This window comes from Colobus angolensis, unplaced genomic scaffold (assembly GCF_000951035.1).
Source record: "Colobus angolensis palliatus isolate OR3802 unplaced genomic scaffold, Cang.pa_1.0 Scaffold434, whole genome shotgun sequence".
Lineage (NCBI taxonomy): Eukaryota > Metazoa > Chordata > Mammalia > Primates > Cercopithecidae > Colobus > Colobus angolensis.
In genome coordinates, this window is record NW_012117755.1 from 2,053,591 (window position 1) to 2,081,389 (window position 27,799).

At 34.5% G+C, this 27,799-nt stretch overlaps 1 protein-coding gene across 1 annotated transcript in view; it reads left to right on the forward strand.

Moving 5' to 3' along the window:
- Nucleotides 1-27,799, forward strand: part of DMD (dystrophin) — a 2,170,472-nt gene that overhangs the window by 1,021,552 nt on the left and 1,121,121 nt on the right. Inside the window, exon 44 of the mRNA XM_011957103.1 lies at nt 23,699-23,846. Coding sequence (XP_011812493.1) covers nt 23,699-23,846 — 148 coding nt within the window. The remainder of the gene's footprint in view (nt 1-23,698; nt 23,847-27,799) is intronic.

The following is a 27,799-nucleotide window of genomic DNA, read 5'->3' on the forward strand; positions in this document are numbered from 1 at the left end:
ATTTACAAAAGCACTTAATGCCTCAATTTTAAGAGACAATCAAGTATTTCCAGGTATTTGAACATGTCTCAAAGATGGAAGACAGAAACCAACATAAAATCAAAAAAGCAGAAATATTGGGAAAAAAACAATAGCCACATAAATGAAACAAAAGTCTCTGCAGAAAGAGAGACAAGGCATAGACATTAAGGAAACTTTTCAAAGACAGCTATAAAATTACTATCTCAGAGTGAGACTACTCACTGTATTCATAAGAAAGAACAAGAGACTATAGAAGGTGATATTTCTGAGAAAGAGAAGGGTTATTTAAATTAATGGTATAGCAGATTAATTTTTTAAATTTTTATTTGTATAAATGTATGGGTTACCAGTGTAATTTTGTTATAGGAATATATTTTATAGTAGTGAAGCCAGAACTTTTAGTATATCTACCACTGGAATAACATACATTGTATGTATAGCAGTTTTAGAGCAATGAAACTACTCTGTGTGATACTGTCATGGTGGATACCTTTCATTATATATTTGTCCAAACCCATAGAAGATACAACATCACAAGCAAACTCTAATGTAAACTATGGACTTTGGGTGTTAATGGTGTATCAATGTAGGTAAGTCAATTATAACAAATGTACCACTCTGGTGTGGGATGTTGACAGTGAGGTAGGCTGTGTGTATGAGGAAGGGGGCCAGGGAGTATATGGGAAATCTCGGAACTTTCCCCTCGATTTTGCTGTAAATGTAAAACTGCTCTAAAAAATCAAGTCTATTAAAAATGAATAGCAGAAACAGCAAAAGAAACTACCATCAGAGTGAACAGGCAGCCTACAGAATGGGAGAAAATGTTTGCAATCTACTCATCTGACAAAGGACTAATATCCAGAACCTATAAAGAACTCGATCAAATTTACAAGAAAAAAACAAACAACCCCATCAAAAAGTGGGCAAAGGATATGAACAGACACTTCTCAAAAGAAGACATTCCTACAGCCAACAGACACATGAAAAAATGCTCATCACTCGCCATCAGAGAAATGCAAATTAAAACCACAATGAGATACCATCTCACACCAGTTAGAATGGCGATCATTAAAAAATTAGGAAACAACAGGTGCTGGAGAGGATGTGGAGAAACAGGAACACTTTTACACTGTTGGTAGGACTGTAAACTAGTTCAACCATTGTGGAAGACAGTGTGGCGATTCCTCAAGGATCTAGAACTAGAAATACCATTTAACCCAGCCATCCCATTACTGGGTATATACCCAAAGGATTATAAGTCATGCTGCTATAAAGACACATGCACACGTATGTTTATTGCGGCGCTATTCACAATAGCAAAGACTTGGAATCAACCCAAATGTCCATCAGTGACAGACTGGATTAAGAAAATGTGGCACATATACACCATGGAATACTATGCAGCCATAAAAAAGTATGAGTTTGTGTCCTTTGTAGGGACATGGATGCAGCTGGAAACCATCATTCTCAGCAAACTATCACAAGAACACAAAACCAAACACCGCATGTTCTCACTCATAGGTGGGAATTGAACAATGAGATCACTTGGACACAGGAAGGAGATCATCACACACCAGGTCCTATTGTGGGGAGGGGGGGCAGGGATAGCATTAGGAGATATACCTAATGTAAGTGATGAGTTAATGGGTGCAGCACACCAACATGGCACATGTATACATATGTAACAAACCTGCATGTTGTGCACATGTACCCTAGAACTTAAAGTATAATGAAAAGAAAAATGAATAGCAGAAATAAGATTCAAAAGAAGAAGATAAATTTGAAGAAATCTCTCATAAAACAGTATAAATAGGCAAAAACATGGAAAATGGGAAAGAGAGTATAAGAATCTTAGAAGATCATTCTAGGTAAGTGTTTCACAACTAAGGGTGATTTTGTCCTACAGAGGACATTTGACAACATACAGAGAACTTTTTCGTTGTCACAAATCAGGAAAGGATGTACTACTGGCATCCTATGAAGAGTGACACAAGAGGAGTGCACCATACAGCCATCCACAACAAATAATTACTCAAAGTGTCTATAGTGTTTATGTTTAGAAACTATGTTCTATGTAATCCCACATTCAAATAATAGATGTTAAAAATAGAAGAGAGGCAACTGTGGAGAGAGAATTATCAAAGAAATGACAACATAAATTTTCTTAGAACTGAAGAAAATGAATGTCCAGGTTTAAAGAGCTTACTAAATGCCCAGCACAGCAAATAAGCTAAAAATCTACACCAAGGCTCATCATCATAAATTTTGACAAAAACAAGGATAAAGAGAAGTTCACAGATCAGAAATCAGAATGACTTTGGACTTTTCAACAATAGCCATGGAAAAGAGCAGAAAGGAACACTTCCTTTAAACTTCTAAGAATAATTAACTTTGGCTTTGATTTCATACCCTATATGAAATTATGTTCACAAATTCTTTGATCTCTTCTATTCAAGAGTTACAGCTAAATGTCTCTCTGATTGAGTGTGGACTAGATTCAATGACTCTCTTGTGATATGTCAATTCCAAGTGTAGGTTGTAGAAAGACTAGTTTATGTCTTCTGTTCTCCCTCCATGTCTGTCTGTCTGTCTGTCTCTCTCTTTCTCTCTCTCTATTTCTCTCTCTCTCTCTCTTTCTCTCTCTCTCTCTCTCTTTCTCTCTCTCTCTCTCATGCATGCTTCTTCTGTGGCATGACATGTCATGAGCAGCCCTATGGATATGCACATATGCTGAGAAACTAAGGCCTCCAGCAAAGAGCCATAAGCATGAGCTTAGAAGTGCATGATTCAACACCAGTCAAATCTTGAGAGACTGCAAGCATGGACAACAGCTTAACTACAACCTCGTAAAATAACCTATGCCAGTCCCACCCTGCTAAGCCACTCTCAGATTATTGACCTTCAGAAACTGTCAAATAATAAACATTATTTTTTAAGCTGCTAAATTTTGAAATGATTTGTTATTCAGCAATATATAAATTTTACACTCTGATAAACTATAGATTGAGTGTGCAGAGAAAATAATTTTCAGAGAAAGCCTTAAGTACTTTCCTAAACCTTTTTCCCCAGAAATCTATTTTAAAAATATACTCTACCAAGTGAAGAAAGAAACCAAGAAGGAGAATGTTTAGTTGTGATTGGAAATCAGAAGGAGAGTGTTTTTGGCGTGATTTGCCGTGTTATTCTGCAATAATAAACAATTCCAAAATATTAGTGGCTAGAAACACAAAGGTTGGTTTTTGTCTTTGCTACATATCCAACACAAGTCAGTCAAGAGTTCTGATCATTGTAGTCACTCAGGAATCTAAGCTGATTCAGTCTCTAATATTCTATCATTCTACCATAACAACAAGAAGCTTTAGGGTTCACCATGTCAGTCAAAACTGCACGGAAAATCTTAAACTGACTCTTACATGTCTCTGTGTAGGAGTGATATATGTCATTTTCATTTCACTTCATCATCCAAAGGAAGTCACATAGTCATGCCTAACTTTGAGGGGACAGGGGATTATAATCACCAATATTTTTAAGAGAAGTAAGAGAATTAGGAAAACATTGGAGCATTAGAATTACCTACAAAGCATAGCATCCAGAAAACAATCAAACGTGGGAGGAAGATGCAAAGTGGTGCCAGAAGGATGGTGGAGAAGATTCAGTAACAACAGCTGTATAACAGGTGTAGAGAGAAACCAGTACAGATTGGAGAAGAAAATAGTGCTTCAGGAATTTTGTTACCAAGACAAAAAAAATCTAATGTATTTGAATGTATTGAGAGGTGGTATTTTTACTGTGTAAGAGTATAATATATGAAATATATGACAGAAGTAGCATTTAAAATTTTATTAAACATAAGAGTTAGATCCCTATCTCACACTGTACATAAACATAAAAATGATAAATTGATTGCCTAAACATGAAAAGCAAAACATTAAAAATTATAAAAATATTTTGGGACTACTAGGGAAAAAGAGGTGTTCCTTAAGCAACAACACAAAGCAAAAATTATAAAGAAAAAGATTGATATATTTGATCATTTTAATTAAAAACCTGTACAAAGCAAAGGCTTTATAAACAAAAGACATAGGCTCAGATAATATATTTGCAATACTAAAACAATAAAGGATTTATGTCATAATTTAAGAAAAATATTTACCTATCAATAGAACAAAATAAAAATAACCTAATAGGAAAACATTTTTAAAGTTTAAAAAATCATAGACAATTCATAGAACATCTGAACGTCAAATACACCTATGAGTAGATGCTAACTCTCATTTATTATTGGAAAAATTACTTTATATTAGTCCGTTTTCATGCTGCTGATAAAGACATATATGAGACTGTGTCATTTATACAGGGAAAAGCATTTACTGAACTTACAGTTCCACATGGCTGGGGAGGCCTCACAATCATGGCAGAAGGCATGGAGGAGCAAGTCACATCTTACATGGATGGCAGAAGGCAAAGAAAGTCCCCTTTATAAAACCATCAGATCTCATGAGACTTATTTACTGTCATAAGAACAGCATGGGAAAGATCTGCCCCCATGATTCAATTACCTCCCACCAGGTCCCTCTACAACATGTAGGAATTCAAGATGAGATTTGGGTGGGGACACAGCCAAACTATATTGTGCTAAGTGAGATAACATACTCCCAGCAGACTGGAAAAAGTAAAAAATAAGAGGGTGAAAGGTCACAAACTCTCATTCCTGTAGGAATTTAGGTTGGTACAACCAATTTAGAGTATAATTTAGCAATAATCTAGTTAAACTGAGGATGGCATGCCCTCCCAAACAGCATTCCAGTTAATCACATTGGAGATAGCATGATTGTTCTCAGGCTTCCATATTTTCTGTTCAAAAGTAAGTTGTCAGTCTAATTAGCATTCCTTTAAAATAGACGTGTTTCCTCTTGATGATTTTAACATTGTGATTTTATCTGATTTTCAGCACTCACCAGTTTTTAAATGATTATGTAAGAGTTTCATTGCTGAGGAGGAAACCCTGTCACCTCAAATACTATCTTAGTTATATTTTCACTTTATTTTACCTTGATATTAAATGAATTCCTTAAAAATTTAGGTTAGAGAACTAATAAATGATAAAGAGAAAAATGATTCTTCATCCCGATAGCTGTTATGTGAGGGTAGAATCATATGACTGATTTTTTTCTCTGTCATTTTGTAACTTGGAAATTCTTATTTTTTTAATACAATGAAAATATCTTTATAATTAAAAAACACTAAAAAACAATAGTCTGTTAATGACAAATCAAAGGACGATTTCATTAAGCTAAAAATCCATGTTAAGGCATTATAAGATGAATAGACGCTCCAAATGAAAACAATTTGGAGTGTTTTATTTACCTTTTGTACGTGATACTTATTTTTCAACAGTTGTCATGTTAGAAAAAGTTGGAAAAATTAAACAAGATACCCCCCTTTTGGCCTCTCACATTCTAAAATTGTAATGGATAGACTTCAAATTAAATATCTAATTCGACTCCTTTCCACTTCCACCCTCATAGCATTAGAGACATGTGGAAAAATGAAAAAAAAATACGGTATTTTATGGCAGGGGACCTCAACCCCCAGGCCACAGACCCGTACCAATCCATTGCCTGTTAAGGACCTGAATCACAAAGCATTAGGTGAGCAGCAGCGGGCTAGGGAACGAAGCTTCACCTGTATTTACAGCTGCTCCTCATTACTCCATTTCTGCCTGAGCTCCACCTCCTGTCAGATCAGCAGCCACATTGAATTCTCATAGGAGCACAAACCCTACTGTGAACTACTCATGCAAGGGATCTAGGTTGCGTGCTCCTTATGAGAATCTAATGCTGGATGATCCGTCACTGTCTCCCATCACCCCCATATGGGACCATCTCATTGCAGGAAAGCAAGCTCAAGGCTCTCATGAATCTACATTATGACGAGTTGTATAATTATTTCATTATATATTAAAATATGATAATATAAATCATGTGTACAATAACTGTAATGTACTTGAATCATATGGAAACCATCCCCCAACCTGGTCCATGGAAAAATTGTCTTCCACAAAACCAGTTCTTGGTATAAAAAGGGTCGGGGACCACTATTTTATGGGATAAGTGAAAGTTGGATTTGAATCCAACTCTACCTTTTACTTTCCATGTGAACATTAAAAAATGACTTAATGTCTCTGAATCTTTTTTTTTCTTCTAAGTAATAACTACCTTGCAGAGTTATTACTTGAATTGGCCATAAGATAAAGAGGACACCAAATACAGTGAATAATAACATAATAATAAAGAATCCTTGTGAATTTTATTCAACAATATCCATACTGAGGTATTTAAGGTGAATGAAATTGATGTCAGCAATTTACTTGGATATGCATCAAAAATATGATTGATGGATGATAGAGGAAGGGAAAGATACGTGATCAAAATGAGTATAGTAAAATGTTCATGGTGGAGTCTAGGTATATAGATATCACTTGTAATTTTTAAAAATGTTATTGCATGTTTGAAATTTTTTATGTTAAAATATTGGGTGAAAATTCTGATGCCCTGGCCATGTCCCAAATCAGTTGAATCAGAATCTCTGGTGTATTTTTTTTAAAGATCCTTGGATGACTCCAATGTACGGCAAGGTTGCAAACCACTATTCTAACTTCTCACCACCCCCTTCTTTATAGCTTACAAAATTATATTTCTAAATGTCAAATGTCACAATTTCACTTTCCTTCTTCAAGAACTGATTAGACTTCTAGCTTCCCCTATGCTCTCATCTTGCATAACATTCATTTGCACGTGGTTAAAACTGATAGGCAATAAATAATAACCCATCTGTCTTTTCCTGACCCAACATAGCTAAAACCTTCATTTCAAGGCCAAAATGCAATATAATCTCACAGACGAGAGTAGCTGTAGACAACTAATTCTTTCTGGTCTCTTGTGGTCATGGTACTATTCACCACTGCTGTCCCTGCTGTCTATTTGGTGGACCAGCCAGTTTTACTGTGACCCATACCATGGCCCATGAGAAGCATGAAGCTGCCAAAATTGCAATTGTAGGGTTAATGAAAAACACGGTGAAGTATAGCTTACATATATATACAATTCTGGCACAAAATAAAGCCTAAGAAGTTGCACCGGGGCTGGGTGTGGTGGCTCAGGCCTCTAATCCCAGCACTTTGGGAGGCCAAGGTGGGCAGATCACCTGAGGTCGGGAGTTCTACACCAGACTGAGCAATGTGGAGAAACCCTGTCTCTACTAAAAATACGAAGTTAGCCAGGTATGGTGGCGCATGCCTGTAATCCCAGCTACTCAGGAGGCTGAGGCAAGATAAGCCCTTCGACCCTGGAGGTGTAGGTTGCGGTGAGACAAGATCGCACCATTGCACTCCAGCCTGGGCAACAAGAGCGAAACTCCGTCTCAAAAGAAAAAAAAAAAGAAATTGTACCAGAAAGTGCATTGGGGATGCTCCATATATTCTCTTCCTCCAAGAAGATTTTTGATTTATTGTATTGTGAAAGATCTGCACCTATTTATTTTGCTTGGTACTGTTTTGCAATAAACTACTTTTGCATAAATAAACTCAAAAACTTTAAGGATATTCATGAGCCTTCATAATATTGATCTAGTACATCTTGCCGAATTAGCCCTCAGGCCATTCCCTCCATGCCACTGGTTGAAAAATATGCTCTCCACCCCGGCAACATCAGCATCAGACCTCTGCAACCAGAAAGATTCCATAGGTAACGAAATTCAAATGCTGGCATTTGGAAGTCGAACCAGTGTATTTTGAAATGGAAAGGCAAGGGGAAGTGCATGGAGCAAGTACAGCGTGTGCTACAACTTCAGTACATACCCTCCTTAAAATACTGCGCAACTAAACTGTCAATTTTCCGTTGGTAGAGATAGTATCTTTTTCAGCTTTATACCTTCCAAATTCAACACACTGCTAGCCTCAGGACTAAGCACTCAATAAATGTTTATCAAAAGAATGAGGAAATGAATTAATGGTGAAATAAAATGTACAAACACACATGCTTCATACACATTTAGGAAGCATTTCTAGTGAGCGTTGTTGATACTTTATTTCTTAAAGGTTCTTTTTCTTTCCATGTTCATGTTATGCTTTATTTTTTAAAAATGTTGCTTCTGCTTATTTCTCTTTCTACAACAGCTATATTTACTTGCCTGAGAGCACAGCATATACTGATGTTCATCAAACTTTAGATGAAACACCTAAAATGATAGAAAAGAATCTGCTCAAATTAAATAATAAAGTAACCCCTACAGGTTTAGACATGTGCCTTCAGGTGTGAGAAAGAAAAAAATTTAATGAATATAGTAGTTTTATGCCAAGAACATTTCCCTCATGTACTTATGTTTTAATAAGATAGAATATAAAATAGCAAAAGGGGCCTGATTCTTGTGATGATATTTACTCATAAGGTAGTAAGTCAGATGTGATGAAATTTTCTTTGACTCAGAGCTGCTAGACTTGGGTCAGATTTCAGTTCAGTAAATTTGCGGTGAAGTTGTCTTTCTTACATGGTGTCATGCTGGAACTGGGCTGCTCCCACAGTTACATACAGGCTAGGGAGTGGGCAGGATGGGGGGAAATCCTCTTACTGTTTATGGTGGCAGTAGATTCAAACTAAAATTAGCATTACAGCCATACTCCTAATAAAGGGCCCCTGGCATTAACAAATTTATCAAAAATGCATAAACTGAAATCTGCCTTGAAATTAATTACTGTTTCTCTAATTTTATTAGAAAATATTTTGGACCCTTCCCCTCTGCCTTATGGGTGCAACTCCCAGCAGAATAGGCCATGTCTCCTGAAAATAGTTCTTATTTTCTTTACTACTTATGACCTCTTATAGCCTAGATGTTTTTCCTTGATATTTCTAATTGAAATGCTAATCTGGCATAATTTCAGAACTAATTTTCTGTTAATGCCACTTGGAATACCTAAACTCCTCCTTTTTCAATAATACTATATTTGTGTGTTCCAAACACACACAACTCATACTATATTTGTGTGTATATATAGTAAATTCCAGCTTATAAAAGTAAAATTGGATTTTTTTTCTTTCTTTGGAAAATTATTTTATAATTAGTTGAGAATTATAAATGTCACAATTTTTTTAATGCTGCAAACTTTGAGATTGGTTTCAGTAAAGTAAAACTTAGTAAACATTAAGAAAAGTAATAGCTTGAAATATTCATTAATATGGTAAATAAAAACTTTTATGTGTGTATAGGCTTTTGTTAATTATAACTACCTTCATAGGAAAAACAGTCTTGTGGAAGGTAATGGTGCCAGTGAATCTGTATAAGAGAGAAAATAGAATTTCCCATTTAGAATAAAGCTAAGTAAAAAGTTAATTGTTTCAGTTTTATTTATATATTTGTAATTGTGCTCTCATGCCGTATATATTCAAAGATACACAGAGATCTTAATTTTTTTATGGCCAAAGAAAATGAGTCTGTCCCATGTAAAAGGGACATTTTCGTAAACTGATCTCAAGTGGTGTATTTTGATTCGCTGCAGCAGCGTATGGAGGAAATAACATTTTGGCAGCCTAAGAAGAAAAATGTCATACCTTTCTATTTTTTATTCATACTCTGCACATTTGGAATTTGTATTTTCACCATACTTTTGGGAAGATAACACGAAAATGCCTTACTTGCCTTGCAATCAAAATCTGTTTGCCCTTCATTTTAAAATAAAATGGCTTTTCCATCTCATTTTCCTTTAGCAGAAAAAAGTAAGTGAAATTATTTGTAGTTGTGTTAAGTGTACCGTCCCTCCCTCATTGAGAAAGAAACAAAGACATATGATTCCATTTACTGTAATCGTTTTGGTATGCCCAATTGCAATAGCAGTAAAATCATTTACATGAAGTAAAATGTTTGAGCCTTAAAGGACAAGAAGACTAAATTTAGCTGAAGATATACAACTTTCATGTGCCAATGAGGAAATGTACAAAATCAGTTATACATATTTTCCTCATTCATAGATATTGAAAATATTCATATATACATATTTGATAATTTAATATTTTCTAAATGAAAATTACATACTCTCTCTATATATATATTTGAATATTATGATTATTGTTACTGCCAGCGTTGAGCACTTACTATAGGCTCAGAAAACTTCACTATATTATTCTTAATTCTTATAACAACCCTGTGAAATATATATTGTGCCTATTCCACCAATGAGAATTCTGAAATCAGGAAATTAACTCACTTGCTAAAGTTTACAGAGCACTGTTAGGCAATAAAACAGAATTTCAAACTCATGTTTGCTTGTCTTCAAATTTTATATGCTGTACAACCTGATTGTTTTACTACTTGTTCTTAATTTCAAAAAAAACTTCATACTAAAAGAAGATAGTTTGGAAGTTCTAAAGAATATATTTTTTAGAAGGTATACTAATTTGAAGCGGATACCAATTATTTGTATTAAAATTACTTATGGATAAATTTGAATCTGCAAAAATTAAGTGCAACGTTATTCTTTGGCACCTGTTATAGGAGGTAAAAATGGTGATTCAATGTAGTTTCTATCCTTAGGGAGCATTTAGTGTAGTTTACACGTAATGACACTAATGTAAATTAGAGTAGAATAAATTCTTTAAAGTAGGACGAAAGGAGTGTTAAAAGAGCACACAGTTTCAGTTATGGATGATAAAATTCTGGAGATCTATTATACAGCATAGTGCCTAGAGCGAATAATGCTGTATTGGATGCTTAAAATTTCCTAAGAAATCTTACGTTGTGTTCTTACCACCAATAACAATAATAATAAAGGGGACAAGAGGAAATTTTGAGAGATGACAGATGTGTTTACAGCCTTGATGGTAACGATGGTTTTGTGGGTGTATACTTATCCCCAAACTCTTTGATATATATCTGTATATAAAATATGTACAGTTTTTTGTATGTCAATCATACTTCAATAAGGTGGTCACCAAAAGGAATCAAGAAAAATAATCACCCTAATAAAAAGAGTGTTATTGTATATCAAAGAGGGGAGGGGTTACTTCTAATTGGTAGTATCAGAAAGGTCTTCATGGAGGAAGGTATAGAAAAATCTAGGACAATATAAGAAACAATACTTTAAGAAAAGGAATAATATAAACAAAAAAAACCAAAAGATGAAGAACCCTCAAGGATGTTTATGAAAAATCAGGAGAAATTCCATTTTGATTTGAGAGTATGAGGTACTTGTCGTGATATATAATGATAAGTGTCTAGAAATATGTTGAGAAAATGCTGCTTAGAAAGGAGGTTAGATAAGTGTCTAGAAATATGTTGAGAAAATGCTGCTTAGAAAGGAGGTTAGGTTATTTATTAATCCATTCCTTCGAAATGTAAGTTTCATGATAATCAGAAACGTATGAATGTAGCTGTCCAATAACAACATGATTTATTTCCAAGAGGATAGTATATTATTGGAGAAGTAGGATTTTTTTTCTCTTTCACAAGCTAATATAGTGTTTACTGATTCTAATGACACTTAAAGAAACAAGAAACAAAAAACATATACACTCTAAGCTATCCTTATTCGACTATGTTATTGTCTTGCATTCCTGATTACAAACATACAAGTTAGTCTCCCAAAGTCTCAGTTTTCTCATTTGCAAAATGAATAAAATAATAATACCCACCCCCAAGGTGCTGTAGAGTATATTCAATCATGTACTTAATCTCAAGTTTTAATTAGAGTGCATAGCATGTATTTGTGGTTGCTTTTGCTCCTATTTGTGGCTAAAAGTTCCTACATCTATTACATATGTTTTGTGTTTGAATGAAGAGAAAGGCACCATTATTTCAAATATTCCCTCTAGCCAACAAATGAAAGCTAAGACTTAGAAGCTAGGATGTCTAACACCATATCCTCTTCATGTGGACTATATAGTAGAAGATATGTAAATTAAGACTCAGTTAAATGCTCACATTTTATAAAGGAGACCCTTGAATATATCAAATCCTCAGAGAGTGTGTTAGCTTAAACTCTTAGCCTGCTGAGTCAGTTTCTATAGTTGATTTCTCCAAAAGGTCTTGATATTAAAAGTAGCATTACAGATCACTAATAGCAAACTATTTCTGCTACTTTGGGTATTTTTACAGCGTGCTAATTGTGCCAAATCAAGACATTGAAATCGCATAATTTAGGTTAATATTAGCATAATCCTACATACTTTTTCAGAATCAGTGCAGGAATAGTACACCCGGAATATTTTTCCATCATGATGGAATTTTCAAATATCACAACCTTTACATTGTCAGTTGTCTGCTGGAACATTATATTTTGGCAAAGATATTTGTAAAAGAGAAGGCAAAGAAAATTTGTGGAGTTCTAGACAATAGTAATATCAGAGACACTTTGCTTTCCTTTTTATAACTAACGAGTTAAATAATCAGATAGCAAGTGTAGGTAAAGAAATGAATCTCTAACTATTTGAGTACTTATCAATTTATCTCAAGGATATTTATGGTGTTCCCCCCTAAGCCAAAATATAGTGCTTAATTAAGGTCCCCTTAGCCCCCTAAAAACTTCTTAGGTCAAGTTTCTGATATGTGTGTATACTTATATACATTCTAAAGTATATGTATGATTGTGTGCACTTTCAGATCAAAAAGTCCTCATTTATCTAAAGCGATTTCAGTTTATTGGTGAGGCTTTTCTGTTATAGCCTCCTCCTCCACAGATCTGCCTGTGTAGAGATTTAAGCCCATTAAGAGACCAGCAAAGTTTAAACAACACTTTATAAATCTAAAGAATTTTAAGATTCCTAGAACTTAAAGTATAGTAATAATAAAAAAAGAATTTTAAGATTTATTTTAATAGTCTTAGTGATAACCTGAATTGTTTGTGAGTTCTTATAAATAATGCAATCAGCATTTAACTAATTTTTTTTATATAAATTTAAGTTATACAAGCACAGTTTTGTTATATGGATATATTGCAGAGTGGTGAAGTCTGGTCTTTTTGTGTACCCATGATGCAAATGATGTACTGTGTCTCCATTAAGCAATTTCCTATCCTTTGCCCCCGTCCCACCCTCTGACCCTTCTGAGTCTCCAGTGTCTGTTATTCCACACTCTGTGTATACACATTATTTAGCTCCCACTTGTAAGTGAGAACATGCAGTATTTGACTTACTGTTTTTGAGTTATTCCACTTAAAATGACCGCCAGTTCCAACCATGTTGCTGCAAAAGACTTGATTTCATTCTTTACTACGGCTTTGTAGTATTCAATTGGGTATATGAAATTGTTTATTCCATATGCAATTTCTCTCTCTCTCTCTCTCTCTCTCTGTGTGTGTGTGTGTGTGTGTATGTGTGTGTGTGTATAAAAGCTAAGACTTAGAAGCTAGGATAGGCACACAATAGAATACTACACAATGGAATACATTCATTCACACACATATAAAGAACATGTGGAGATACATCTCCCTAAATGTCACAGTTCCTAAATGTGTGTTCTCATATTTAAATTAGCTCTCAGTAAATTTGTGCAAAGTATATTATTCTTTTTAGGATGGTGTCGAGCTTACTAAATTATTTATCTTGAAGAATCATCGTTTTGTGTCTTTTATTAACGAAAACAACAATTATGCGATTGCTGATGTATTTGGAAAACGATTTCTGATGTAGATTGATTTCTTTTTCTAAATTCTATATCTGTTAAAAATTTAGAGATTACTAACTGTTAATATCGATAATACTAAATTTTATTGCTATTTATAACTCGGAGTGTACTTTCATGCTCCTGAAAAAGCTGAATGAGGCAGGCAATGTTACTCTTGGTTTACGTGTGAGATAACTGAGACTCAGAAGTAAAATAACGTATCCAAGTATTTATGGCTCTTAAATGGAAGATATAAGGGGTTCGTGAAATTACTCATGGACTTTTTTATTCATTCATTCAGTTATTAAAATGTATTAAACATTTGTCATGTACCAGGAACAGTGCTTAGTACCAGAAATTCAAAGGTGCATAAAACATCTTCCTTCTTCTAAGAGGTACATAGTGTACTGGAACAAATAGCCTTGTAAATACATAATTAGAACATGAAGTAGTATGTTAATAGAGGTTTTCACAAAGCTGTGGAAGCTTGTCTTATGGAGTAACTAATTCCGAGAGAGACAAGCCTCACAGAATAGTGACATTTTCGATAGGGTGGCATTCTAGGAGACAGAAAAAGGTCCACAGTAAAAAAGGAATTTTGATTGTTATGAAAATTTTCAGATATTCTATGTTTTCAGTATAGTATACATGGTGGGCTATGCGAATGTTTGTATAGGGACCAAAGTAGGAAGTGAGGTTATCTGTTAAAGAGTGCTGAGAAACTGAAAATAGGGAGAGATGAGATGGGATATGCTGAAGAAAAGTTATTAGGAGTTTTCAAGAAAGGCCATGGCAGTGGGGCTAGAGAGAACAGGCTAGATTAAATAGTCATTTCCGGTTTAGAATTGATAAAATATAGAGACAAGCGTGATAAGAAAGAAATTGAGAAGTAAAGGATGGCCTCAAGATTTCTAGCTGGGAAATCATTGACTAAAATTAAAACTAAGGACTGGATTAGGGCATTCTTGCATTGCTACAAAGAAATACCTGAGACTGGGTGTTTATAAAGTAAAGAGGTTTAATTGGCTCATGGTTCTGCAGGCTCTACAGGAAGCATAGCAACATCTGTTTCTGGGGAGGCCTCAAGGAGCTTTTACTCATGGTGGAAGGCAGAGCAGGTGTAGGCGTTTCACATGGCGAAAGCAGAGAGAGAGAGAGTTGGTGGCGAGGGTGGGTGGCTGCACACTTTTAAACAAACAGATTTTGGAGAACTCGCAAGCTCATTTTCATGAGGACAGTACCAAGAGAATGGTATTAAACCATGAGAAACCGTCCTGATGATCCAATCACCTCCCACCAGGCCCACCTCCAACATTGGGGATTACAATTTAATATGAGATTTGGGTGGGGACACAGATCCAAATCATATCAAAGACTTGCATGAGAAAATAAGGAATTGTTGACATAATATTTTTGAGGTTCACATCAAATGTTCTGATGAGGATAGTCCAAGAAACAGTTGGCTATAGAGCTCAGATAAGGGCTGAAATTTGGAGCTGTGTCATAATCAGCCTAGATTAAGAGTCAATAATCTCCTGCCTATGGGCCAGTTCCACCCACCACTTGTTTTTGTAAAGTTGTATTGAATCCCAGCCATATCCATTTGCTTATGCTCCATGTATACCTTTTTTTGTACTGCAAGGCAGAGTTGAGTAGTTGTAACGAAAACCATATGGCCCACAAAACCTAAAATATTTATTCTCAAGATCTTTATAGATAAAGTTTGCCAATCCCTGCTGTAGATGTTTGTTGAACCTTTGAAAGCAAATGAGGTTTCATAAGGCAATGTCCATACAAGACATTTAACAAGTTTACCTATAAAAGTTAGAATTCCTTTTGAGGGGAACATATGCTAGTCTCCATTAAGCACAGTAGAAGAGTCCCCTATAATTGGAAAGAGGTCATATTAGGTGTTTTTGTTGGTGATACAGGTCAAAGAAAATTTGTCTTTGCCGTTTATTCAGAATGCAATAAGTGAAGTTATGAGAAATAAGGGGAAAAATGTGTAGAATTTCAACAGTGAAGAGAGGGGATAAAGGCATGAGAATGAGTTCCTAAACTCAAGTATTATAAACACTGTGAGAAACTTAAAAGCAAAGTATGACTCCGAACGTATTCGAAGCCTGAGAACAAGGCTCACAACCTGGGGAGGATTAGGGATCAATAAAATAGAGTGTTACAAAGTAAAGTGTCAATCCAGAGCTGTGAAAATATCAGCATTGAATATACTGAAAGCAGTACAACTGAATGGGAAGGCTATCATTTTATACCACTGTGTTTGTTTATTTCTTTGCCTTGTTCTATAAATATTTTAAATTATAAAATTTTTATTAACAGTGAGAGCAGAACTACCAGAGCGAGCGGATCAAAACTGGGACAGATGCTTTTCACTGCACACTTATTTTTCTGCTGTTCGTGCATTATCTTGTACAACATACATGGTTTACCTAAAAAAATTAAAATTGAGTCTTCTGCTTAGAAAGAAGTATACATTCTGTTTCAAACCATATACAAAAATAAAATCCCAGAAGATTAAAAACCGACATGAGAAAAAAACAAATCGATAAAGCTTTTACAATAAAATAGAGGAGAATATGTTAATTAATATTGGGTAAGGAAAGAATTGCTTACACAAATGATGAAGCACTAATCGTGAATAAAAATAATAAACTGGACTACACTGAATATTAATAACATCTATACATCAGAAGACAGCACTGAGAGAGTAAAAATGAAACCCACAGAGTGGGAGAAATTATTTGGAATACACACATAATGGATGAAGTGTGTGTATTCCTAATTATGAAGAATTCCTACAAATCGTTCAGAAAAGTACAGATAATCCGATAGAAAAATGGAAAAAAGTTCTTGAAAAGTGAACCATGGCACGAAAAGGGCTTGTGGCCTGCTGACAATATTCTATACCTTGACCGGGATGGCATTTTAAAGTGATCACTTTACAGTAAATAACTAATGCGTTTTATGCATCATAGTAATGTTAAGATTTTTGTCATCTTTACAAAATAAAACCAAATGGTCAATGAATATATAAAGAATTTCTAAGTTCCATTAATGGTCCAGGCCATGCAAATTAAAACTAAAATGAAATATCACTGCTTACCAACTAGAATCATTGAAATTTAGAAGTCTGACAATTCCCTGTGGTGGTGAGAATATACAGCAATTAGCAATTTCACACAGTGTTACTTGATCTGTGAGTTGTAAATAGAAGTATGAACTTACACTACTGCTTCTTGGAGTGAAATCCATTTGGCACTCTTTAGTAAATTCAAAGATCTACATAACCTATAGCCCATCAATTTCACTTCTATATATACACTCTACAGAAATGCATGTGTTCATATTCCAGGAGACATATTTGGGAATGTCATAGCAGCAAAGTAATAGCCCCAAACCAAAAACTACTTCAGTATTCATTAATAGTAAAATTTGCTATGGTTTGAATGTGTCTCTTTCAAAATTCAGGTGTCGATAATGTGCTAGTACTAAGAGGTAGGGCGTTTAAGTGATGATTAGGCCATGAGGGCTCCTTCTTTGTTAGTAAAACTAAGACCCTTATAAAGAAGGCTTCATGCAGCATTCAGTTCGCTTGCTCTCTTGCCCTTCTACCTTCTGCCATGTGAAGATACAGCAGGAAGGCCCTCACCAGACACCAAATACCAGAACCTTTATCTTGGACTTCCCAGCCTCCAGAACTGTGAGTGAATACATTTCTATTATTTGTAAATTATCCAGTCTCAGGCATTTTGTTATGACAGCACAAACAGACTAAGATAATCATACAGTGAAAAATTAATCAACAACTAATAAGCAAAGATGTAGATTAATCTTGAAACTATGATATGAAGTGTTCCATTTGGCTGCTGGAAGTTTTATTTTTTGGTCTGGGTGACAGTTACCATGGGTTTATATGAATTGTTCCCTATATTATGTTTCACAACAAAAAGCATTTAAAAAGTAAATATATGTAATATACTCAGAGATAGGCATGGCCAACCATGCATTCCATGCTGAAATAATGATTCAGAGTTCGTCCGCAGTCTAATGACATTGCCTATTTAAATACTTTAAGTCCTGAAAATGAAGAAGGTAATTTCTTAAGAAGGAATTTCTGATGTATGGGTCTATTCATCACCAGAGAGACACTAGCATGGCTCAGGTTCTATGTTGCTTATTTTATTGGCATTTAAAGTCTTAAGCCAAATAGAGGTAGACTAATAATGACAACAACTACTACTACTCATACTTGTTGAACACTGCCAGACACTGTTCTAAGAAATTTGCATTTTCATTTGTAACTGAGCTTACTTGAATCTCTTCTCTTTTTTTCTTGGTTAACTAGTGGTCTATCAATTTTATCTTTTCAAAGAGTCGACATTTTGTTTCATTGATCTTTTCTATTTTTTGTCTCAATTTCATTTAGTTCTGCTCTGATATTCGTTATTTCTTTTCTTCTGAAGCTTTGTGTTTGCTTTGTTGTTGATTCTCCAGTTCCTCGAGGTGTGATGTTAGGTAGTCAGACTGATTTTTCAGGCTTTTTGATGTAGTCATTTAGTGCTAGAAAATGTCCTCTTAGCACTGCTTTTGCTGTATCCCAGAGGTTTTCAACAACATATATTGTTGTGAACGTGGTGAAAATGGAACACTTGTACACTGCTGGTGATTGTAAATTACTACAACCTATATGGAAAACAGTATGAAGATTTCTTAAAGAACTAAAAGTAGATCTAACATTTGATCCAGAAATCTCACTACCGGGTATTTAACCAGAGGAAGAGAAGTCATTATATCAAAAAGACACTTGCACGCATATGTTTATAGCAACACAATTCACAATTGCAAAGATATGGAACCAACCTAAGTGCCAGTTGACCAATGAGTGGATAAAGAAAATGTGGCGTATATTTTCATATACCGTGAAATACTACTCAGCCATATACCATGCAATACTACTCAGCCGTAGAAAATAATGAAATAATGTCTTTTGCAGCAACTTTGATGGAGTTGGATGCCATTATTCTGAGTGAAGTAATTCAGGAATGGAAAACCAAATACTGTATATTCTCACTTATAAGTGGGAGCTACGCTGTGGGTACACAAAGGCAGACAAAGTAGTAGAATGGACTTTGAAGACTCAGAAGGGGCAGAGTGGGAAGGGAGTGAGGGATAAAAAGTTACCTGTTGGGTGTAATGTACACTACTTGGGTGACATGTGCACTAAAATATCTGATTTTACTTCTATACAATTAATTCATGTAACCAAAAATCACTTGTATTCCAAAGTCTATAGATTGTTTTAAAAACATTAATAAAATAAAAGATGTAAAAAACGAAATTTATATATACTCATTTATTAAGCTCCCATAATTAACGTTAGGAGGTAAGTACTTCATAATTGGTAGTATACTTATCTTTTATTAAATAATTGTGTTACTTAGGAAGTTGAGGGGTGGGGAGAAGTAGCAAGGTACTATGATTTGGGGCAGATAACTAACCTTTATTTATTGGCACATACAGTTTGGACCACGAGACACTAGCCAAGGTCCGTCCTCCTCACCTAATCAAAGATGAAATATGTAGGATGAAGTAATCAGCAGCCCAAGCTGAGTTTGCAGACCTAAGTGTAAAGCAACAATGGATATGTCAGAAGGCCAGTAGGGTGTTTTTTATTTAAATCTATTTCATGGAATTGACTACCACCTTAATGGCCCGAAAGTGTTAAAGTATGTCCCAGAGTACTGAATTACTCCCTAAATGTAATTTATGCTTGAGAATAATCTGACTAACTTGATTTAGAACAGCAGGAAGTAAGTTATGCTGCACATAAATGAAGCAGCAGTGTAATTTTAAATACCGGTTGCATAGTGAATGAGAATTTTAATATTTGCAAAATTCTAAAATCACTTGATTTATTATCCATATGTTTATACTGACATTTTTTTGCCCTTTATTAAGTTCCATCTATATTTCTTCTTACTGCCAAGAAAAAAAAACTTTTTTCCTAGAAATATTACAGAAGGCAAAAATTATGTTTGTTTCCCTGAATGCTATTTTTGATGTCTCTACTTGTTTCTAGTTGTTACCATTTACTTCTTCATTCGTGGGCAGTCCAATTAATGGAGCAAGAAAAATTTAGGGAGGACAGTGACTAATTAGATATTAAATTTATAAATCTAACATTGTAAAACCAGAAAGAAATATATATTTTTTTCATTTGGAAGTTTCCTTGGTGGAAAAGAGTTTAAGTTTATAAGTAGTCGTGATAGAAAATGTAATTTTACGTAGTAAATTCAAGAACATATTAAATTCAGCACATATTAAATACTGAAAAGTGTATTTTAAAATTTTATGTGAGGCTTGAAATGGAGTTTAAAGTATTATTACTCACATTAAATGTCATCACATGTAAAGCCCATGATTTTATTCTTTAATATTTTGTTTGAATAGTTACTTATTTCAACAGTAATTTCAATAATAAAATTAAATCAACTTTACAGTTTTCAAAGGTTTAGCAGTTGCGTGCTGTAATAAATACTTCATATTTATATATTTATAAAGTGACAGCGTAAGTCATTTTTATTAGGTCCTTGAGGATGCAAAAGTTTGGATTATACAAGGAGACAAGAGAAAAAGGGAAGAAGGGTATTTCAGAAATATGCTATTGATACGCAAATTCACAGTCCTAAGGCAGAAACAGGGGTTGGGCAGAAAGTCCATCCTGCCTCCCTCTTGTGGGCCTGGAACAATGGTGTAAATGGAAGGCCTGTTCCCCTTCTCTTCCTACCTCCAGCTCTGTCTTACAGAGCTACGGGTACCATGATCAAGTATATGAACCCTTACAGTTTTCTTCTCTGGGAGAATGTAAAGGAAAGATAACTTGTAGAAAGGAAAAGAATTCAGGGTGAGAGGGGGATTTGTTGAATTTGGTAGAGGATGGCAACTATCAATATGATGAGTGATTGAGAAACAAGTCTGTGCGACAGGTTTGAAATTGAAAATCTTTGAGATATACAGGGTCCTGAAATGAAGAATGGGCATTTATAGCAGTATGTTGGAGAAACAGTCACCTCCTAGTATCTAAAAGTGTTGGCAAAAGTATAGTTCAAGTGATTGGGTAGGAAAAACAGCAAACCAAGAGTGGGGACTGATGGTTGCTACAAAGGTGGAGTGGTAAGTCGTGACCAACTGGTGCTTCTCTGTGCTCTGGTTAGCTGCTGACTGTTTCTCAGACTGTGGTAGCAGGAGGAGGGTTGGAGTTAGCAGTCATTAGCATATGAGACTGCCATTTAAAAAATATTTTATTTTATTTTTCTGACTCAAAATATGAAAAGCACATTGTAGACAAATTGAAAAATATAGAAAAATCATGAGGTCAGGAGATCGAGACCATCCTGGCTAACACAGTGAAACCCCGTCTCTGCTAAAAATAAAGAAAATTAACTGGGCACGGTGGTGGGCACCTGTAGTCCCAGCTACTCAGGAGGCTGAGGTAGCAGAATGGCGTGAACCCGGGAGGCAGAGCTTGCAATGAGCCAAGACCGCACCACTGCACTCCAGCCTGGGTGACAGTGGGAGACTCCGTCTCAAAAAAAAAAAAAAGTATATAATAAAATTAAAATAAATATAGTCTCACCAGTATGGAACAATGCTACCTATGTTGCATAGTTTTTTTAGATTCTCATTCAGAAGCAACTCTTTGACTCCCGTGATGCAAATACATTTGCAGTTCGTTTTTAAAGGGAATAAACTCTTAAGATATATTGATAGGTCATTTATTGTATGTTATATACCACTGAAAATATGTGAATGCTAAATCATTACTAAACATGCAAAAACATTCCCAGGATCATTTTGTTGTGGGAGGATATAATGTATCTGAATAACTCTAGAATACCATTAATTATCAAAGGCAACATTCTTACTTTTCACTAACTATAGTTAGAGAATAGCTCTTTGGCTACCTTCGGTTGCCTTTTTTATGCTACCAAAATGCTGTCTGTTTTACATGATTTTAAAGGTTAAGCATATAATTATTCATTAAACACAATGTCTGAAAGAATGCAATGTACATGTAGATATATTCTTAAATTTCAGGTAGTTAATAAAAATAAGGGGGGAAAAAACTCTAGAACTATCACTTTCAATTGTTTAACTGATAAGGTGAAACTTCATCTTGGAAAAATAAAATATTTCACAGGAGAGCATGTGCAGTGGTAGAAAGGTGCCATTGAAACAAGAGATATTTGGGTTAGAAGCCTCTCTCTACTATTTAATACCATTTTCACCTTTTGGCAAATTACTTGGCCTCTGTTTTCTCCAATGGAAAATGGGAATAATAATTGCTATGCTGCAGGGTTATTGTAGGTGTCAATGAAATGATATGCCTGACACTGTAAAAGCACAGAGCCCGGTGCCTGGCTGTTAGTAACTGTTTCATAAATGTTAATTCATTTCTCTGCCCAGTACATCAGTAGGCAGATGTAGCAATTTTAAAATTCTAGTGTCACTTTAAATTCCTGAATGAAGGTAGAGGACTGAAAAGATATCATGGTATTCAAAAGTATGATCCATTGCTTCTTAAGAACAGAGTTCAGAAAAGCTTGACAGATTCCTGTACTCTGAGGCAGCACCATAGCCAGTAATCTTTAGGATGGCTTTTGGTTTAGTGCTCACAAATGCTTGCTTGGACAGGCCCCAGGAGATCTGGTAGACTGTAAGTCCAATAAGATGTCAAATCTTACTTTACAGCAGTGTTTTTCACCTTGACTGTGCATTGAAATCACCTGGATGCTTTGAAAAATAACAATGTCAGCATCAAACCTCCAGAAATACTGATTAAGTTGGTCTGGAGTGGAGCCCCAGGGTCACTGTTTGGTTATTGTTGTTGCTGTTTTTTTAAATGCCCCGGTTGATTCTTATGTGCAACTGTCTTAGGTAAACATAAAGCCCTGGTTCATATTATTTCTGCCTCAGTCTCTTTTATGATTGGAAGGTGACCAATGCTTGCTTCCTAATATTCTTTCCATGTGCAATATTAACACATTTGACTTGTACTAAGTTCCTGCGGTATTCCAATCCAAAATTTTAGTGGATACAATAAAATAAGTAGGATTAAAGAAGGCATCACATAGTTTAGTTTATCAGTTAGTTAAATGCTTACATCTGAGCCTACAATATGAATTACGTCTGTCATCTTATTTTAAATATTGACAGAATCTTTAATGATAGTGATGAATTATTGATTTATTGGTGTGATAATGGTATTTTAGTTATATTTTAAAGTTTTATTTGTGATAACTATATGTATTTATGGGGTGAGTGTGATGTTTCGGTGTAATGTTTCATTGTGTAATGATCAAATCAGGTTACTTAACGTATCCATAACCTCGAACATTTATAATTTCTCTGTGGTGAGAACATTTAAAATTCTCTTTCACTCTTTTGAAATATACAGTACAATATTGTTAACTTTGTTCATCTTACTATGCAGTAGAACACTAGAACTTATTACTCCTTTCAGTTGATGAATAGACAGTTTTGGATCAAGAATAATATTGAAAGTGATAGAATTTATGAAGTAATTTAATTTGTATCCAAACATATTTTGAAATTGAATATATTGCTTCCAAACAATTTATTACAATGTTAAGATATTTGTAAATTTCTAGAATTTAAAAAAATATATATTCTTAGGAAAGAAAATGCTAATCGTCCAAAATAGTTGCTTTACCTTTCTTTAATCAAGAAATATATTCACTTCAAATGGAAAAATTGCAACCTTCAGTTTAAAACCATCTTTTTTATTGAGCATGTTTAAAAAATTTTGTGGGTACATGCTAGGTGTATCTATTAATTTTTATTTGTTAATTGAAACTAAACTCTACAAATGCCAGAAACTATCAGAATGATATCTTTGTCAGCATAACCAAAAAATATATGCTGTATCTCTACAATCTGTTTTATATCATCCATTGATTTTTCTTGATCCATATTTTTTTACCTGCAGGCGATTTGACAGATCTGTTGAGAAATGGCGGCGTTTTCATTATGATATAAAAATATTTAATCAGTGGCTAACAGAAGCTGAACAGTTCCTCAGAAAGACGCAAATTCCTGAGAATTGGGAACATGCTAAATACAAATGGTATCTTAAGGTAAGTTTTTGATTTTTCTTTTCTAAATTGTATTTATCTTCATCACATCTGGACTGTTTAATTTCTTTAAGTTCAGGTTGTGAAGGCTGATGGAAATGACCACTTTTGACTTTTGTTGTCATCATTATACATACTAGAAAGAAAATTATAATGATAATATTAGAGAACTGTGCTATGGACTTTTTGTGTCAGGATAAGAGCGTTTGCCTGGACAGAACTGGTTTATCTGATAAACTGCAAAATATAATTGAATCTGTGACAAAAGGGAGCATCGTCTTAACAGCAAGGTGTTTTGTGGCTTTGGGGCAGTGTGCATTTTTGCCTTATGTTGGAACTGTTCCAGAAGGAGAACTTATGGCATACTTAGCTATAATGAAGTTGCTAGAAATATCCATCATGATAAAATTACAGTTCTGTTTCCCTAAAGACAATTTGTAGTGATACTGCAATATTTCTATACATTCTATTGACAAAATGCCTTTTGAAATAGTCCAGAGGCCAAAACAGCGCAGAGTTAATTGGTGGTACTTACTGACTTTTTTATGGTTTATGTTAATAGAGAAGCAACATATGGATGATAACCAGTGTATAGTTTAATTTCAACTTGTTGTGTCCTTTGAATATGCAGGTAAAGATAGATTAGATTGTCGAGGATATAGTTTGGTTCCTAAAATATATAGTTTAGGCATAAGAAACATTGTGTTTATTACACAAAGGCTTAATTATGTTTGCATCTTTTTTTAGCTCAGATTGTTCATGTTGCAGTAGTCAATCAAGTGGATTTGAATTGTAGCCAATTTTTAATGCCAGAAAATACTGATTAAGACAGATGAGGGCAAAAAACACTCAGTAGTTTATTAAATAGTTTAGATATTTCAAAATGCTGGATTCACAAAAGCAATATCACATTTGACTTTACAGTCTTCATTCTCAAATATGTTTCTATAGTGAATATGCCTTTTGATATTAAGGAGTTAAGCATTTAAACGCCTATGTATATGATAAGCTATTTAAACACAGAAAATGAATATTTTTAAAATCTTGTGTAATCATATATATATCAATCAAACTTGTATGCACACCAGCATTGGCATTTGTATAGAGAGGAAATGTATGGATTCCCAATCTGCTTTAATATAGAAGATACATTTTAAAAATAGCACTGAAGTGAATTTTGGGCTAATGCAGCATAATGGGGTCTCTGCCTGAGAGGCAGAAATATATTAGAGTTATATAAAATGTTTTGGGGAAGATATAGAAACCACTTGCCATTTTCAATGATATCCAACCCACGGTAGTTATATATTTTAACTTATATTTTATTATAAAATTAGTACTTACTGTGAAAAAAATCAAGCAACATTGAAATGTATAAAAGAAGTACTCTTTGGAGGATAGTTATTCAGTATGGATTTTGGTACGTATTTCAGGTTGGGTTTCTTGGAAAGCCATTGTAAAATGGAGATTTGTATGTAGAAGGTTTACTAGGGAGTACTTTTACGATCAGGCAATTTGTTTTGACGTAACTTGGTGTAGTCCCCAGTTTTCTTCATGTTCCTTGTTCTTGAAGTCAGTTAAGCTCTTGAATCTGTGTATTTAACATTTCATCAAATTTAGAAAGCTTTCAGCCATTTTTTTAAAAAAATGAGACTCCAATTGTACATTTATTAGGCTCCTGAAAGCTGCCCCCACCACTCACTGATGTTATGTTCATTTTCTTTTTAGTCTCTCTTCTCTGTAATTCATTTTATATAATCTCTATTGTCAAATAGACTCATCTTTTTCAAAGTCTAATCTATGGCTAATCCCATGTAGTATATATTTTTAACATCAGATATTTTCATCTCTTAGAAGTATAATTTGGGTCTTTTTTATTTCTTCCATGTGTCTACTCAACATGTTCAGTCTTTCCTCTACTTTCTTGATTATATGGAATACAGATATAATAACTGTTAGAATATTCTTCTCTACTAATTTTATCATCTGTGTCTATTCTGGGTTAATTTAAATGGATGTATTTTTCTCCTCATTAAGGGTGTTATTTTACTGCTTCTTTGGATGACTGGTAATTTTTGATTATATGCCAGACATTGTGAATTTTAACTTATTGAGTGCTTGATACTTCAAATAAATTCAAATATATTGAAATAAATATTCTTAACCCTTGTTCTGGAACCCAGTTAATTTACTTAGAAACAATTGATCTTTGGATAATCTTCTTTTTATGCTTTGTTAGTTATGACCAGAATAGTGTAAGTTTAGGGCTACTTTTTCCCCACTACTGAGTCAAAACCCTTCTGAGTACTCTCTTTAATGCCCTGTGAATGATAAAATTTTTCACTGGGGCTTGTGGGAACAGGTGGTATTCTTAGCCACATGTGAGCTCTGGTGATTGTTCCCTTTAATGCTCTTGTGTAGTTCTTTCCTTAGCTTTGAGTGGTTTTCTCACATACATGAACTGATCAAGACTCAGCTGAAGAATAAAATAAAGCTTTCTGCAAATGTCTAAAATGTCCTCTGCGTATATATCACCTCTCTGGTATTTTGCCCTGTGATCACTAGTCAACCTTGGGCTGCTGAAACTCTCAGCTTCATCTTTTAACAAAAGCCTCCTGGCAGGGACCACTGTCCTTCAATGTCTGATGTTCAATATGTTGAAAACCATTGTAGCATATGTTTTGCCTTTTTTCTTTTTTTAAGTGTTTCAGCCAGGAGGTTAAGTACAGCCTCTTTTACTCCAACTTGGAAACAAGTCCAAAACAAACTATTTTGATGTAATTTGATCTTTTAATACATTAGCGTTACACAATTTTGTGAATATATCATAACTTTAAGTTTCCACAGGCTGTCTAATGGTCCTCATTTCTTGACAGTGTGGTTTAGTTGCAATTTATGAACATTTTATCAAAAGTTTTCCCCTCAATTGGATAATTTTTTTTTTTTTTTTTTTTTTGAGATGGAGATTTGCTCTTGTCGCCCAGGCTGGAGTGCAGTGGGAGGATCTCAGCTCACTGCAGCTTCTGCCTCCAGGCTTCAAGCAATTCTCCTGCCTCAGCCTCCTGAGTAGCTAGGATTACAGGTGCCCGCCACCACACCTGGCTAATTTTTGTATTTTTAGTAGAGACGGTGTTTCACCATGTTGATCAGGCTGGTCTAGATCTCCGACCTCAGGTGATCTGCCCATCTCAACCTCCCAAAGTGCTGGAATTACAGACGTGAGCCACCATGCCCGGCCAATTGGATAATTTTAAAAAGACTATTTTATTTAGTCTATTTTTTTCTCAATCTGTAGATGAAATAAGAAAAATCATTCTAGATGTCCAAGGAAAAATTCTTTCAGAAAAGAGCTGTGAATGACATCACAAATCCCCCAAACAGTTCAGGTATTTCTTTCCTGATTATTTTATGTCCAAAATCATGCATATGAACGTGTGCACACACACATGCACACACATGAGTGTGCACGCACATGAATACATATACACATACATAATATACCTTAGGTTATCTTTCCATGCTGAGTAATCTTAAAATAGGTAAAATAAACCCTGTAAGATACCTTCATAAATAAGGCAAATCAAAGCTTTGGTAATTTCAGCTATCTTGACCATTGTTGATTGACTAATAACGAATAGGAGAATGAGTTTAAATATTTACTATGAAATTATTTTAGAAAACAGGATGTAGACAGTGGCTGTTAGCAGACAATTGTTTGGCATGAGCCAGTAATGGTTACTGTGAAAAAAATGAACCAAGCAGCCCATATATTAAACAAACACACGCAGAAACACATTGGAGTTTGAAGCCTCATATGTACAATTTTCAGCAAAGAAATAATTTTTAGATATAAAATGCAACACAGGGATATGTTGTAAACTTGTCCCTATATATTTTGATCAAATCGCATCTTTTCTTTTTCACTTTAAAAAAGAGAATTCAGTGCTTTAACTGAG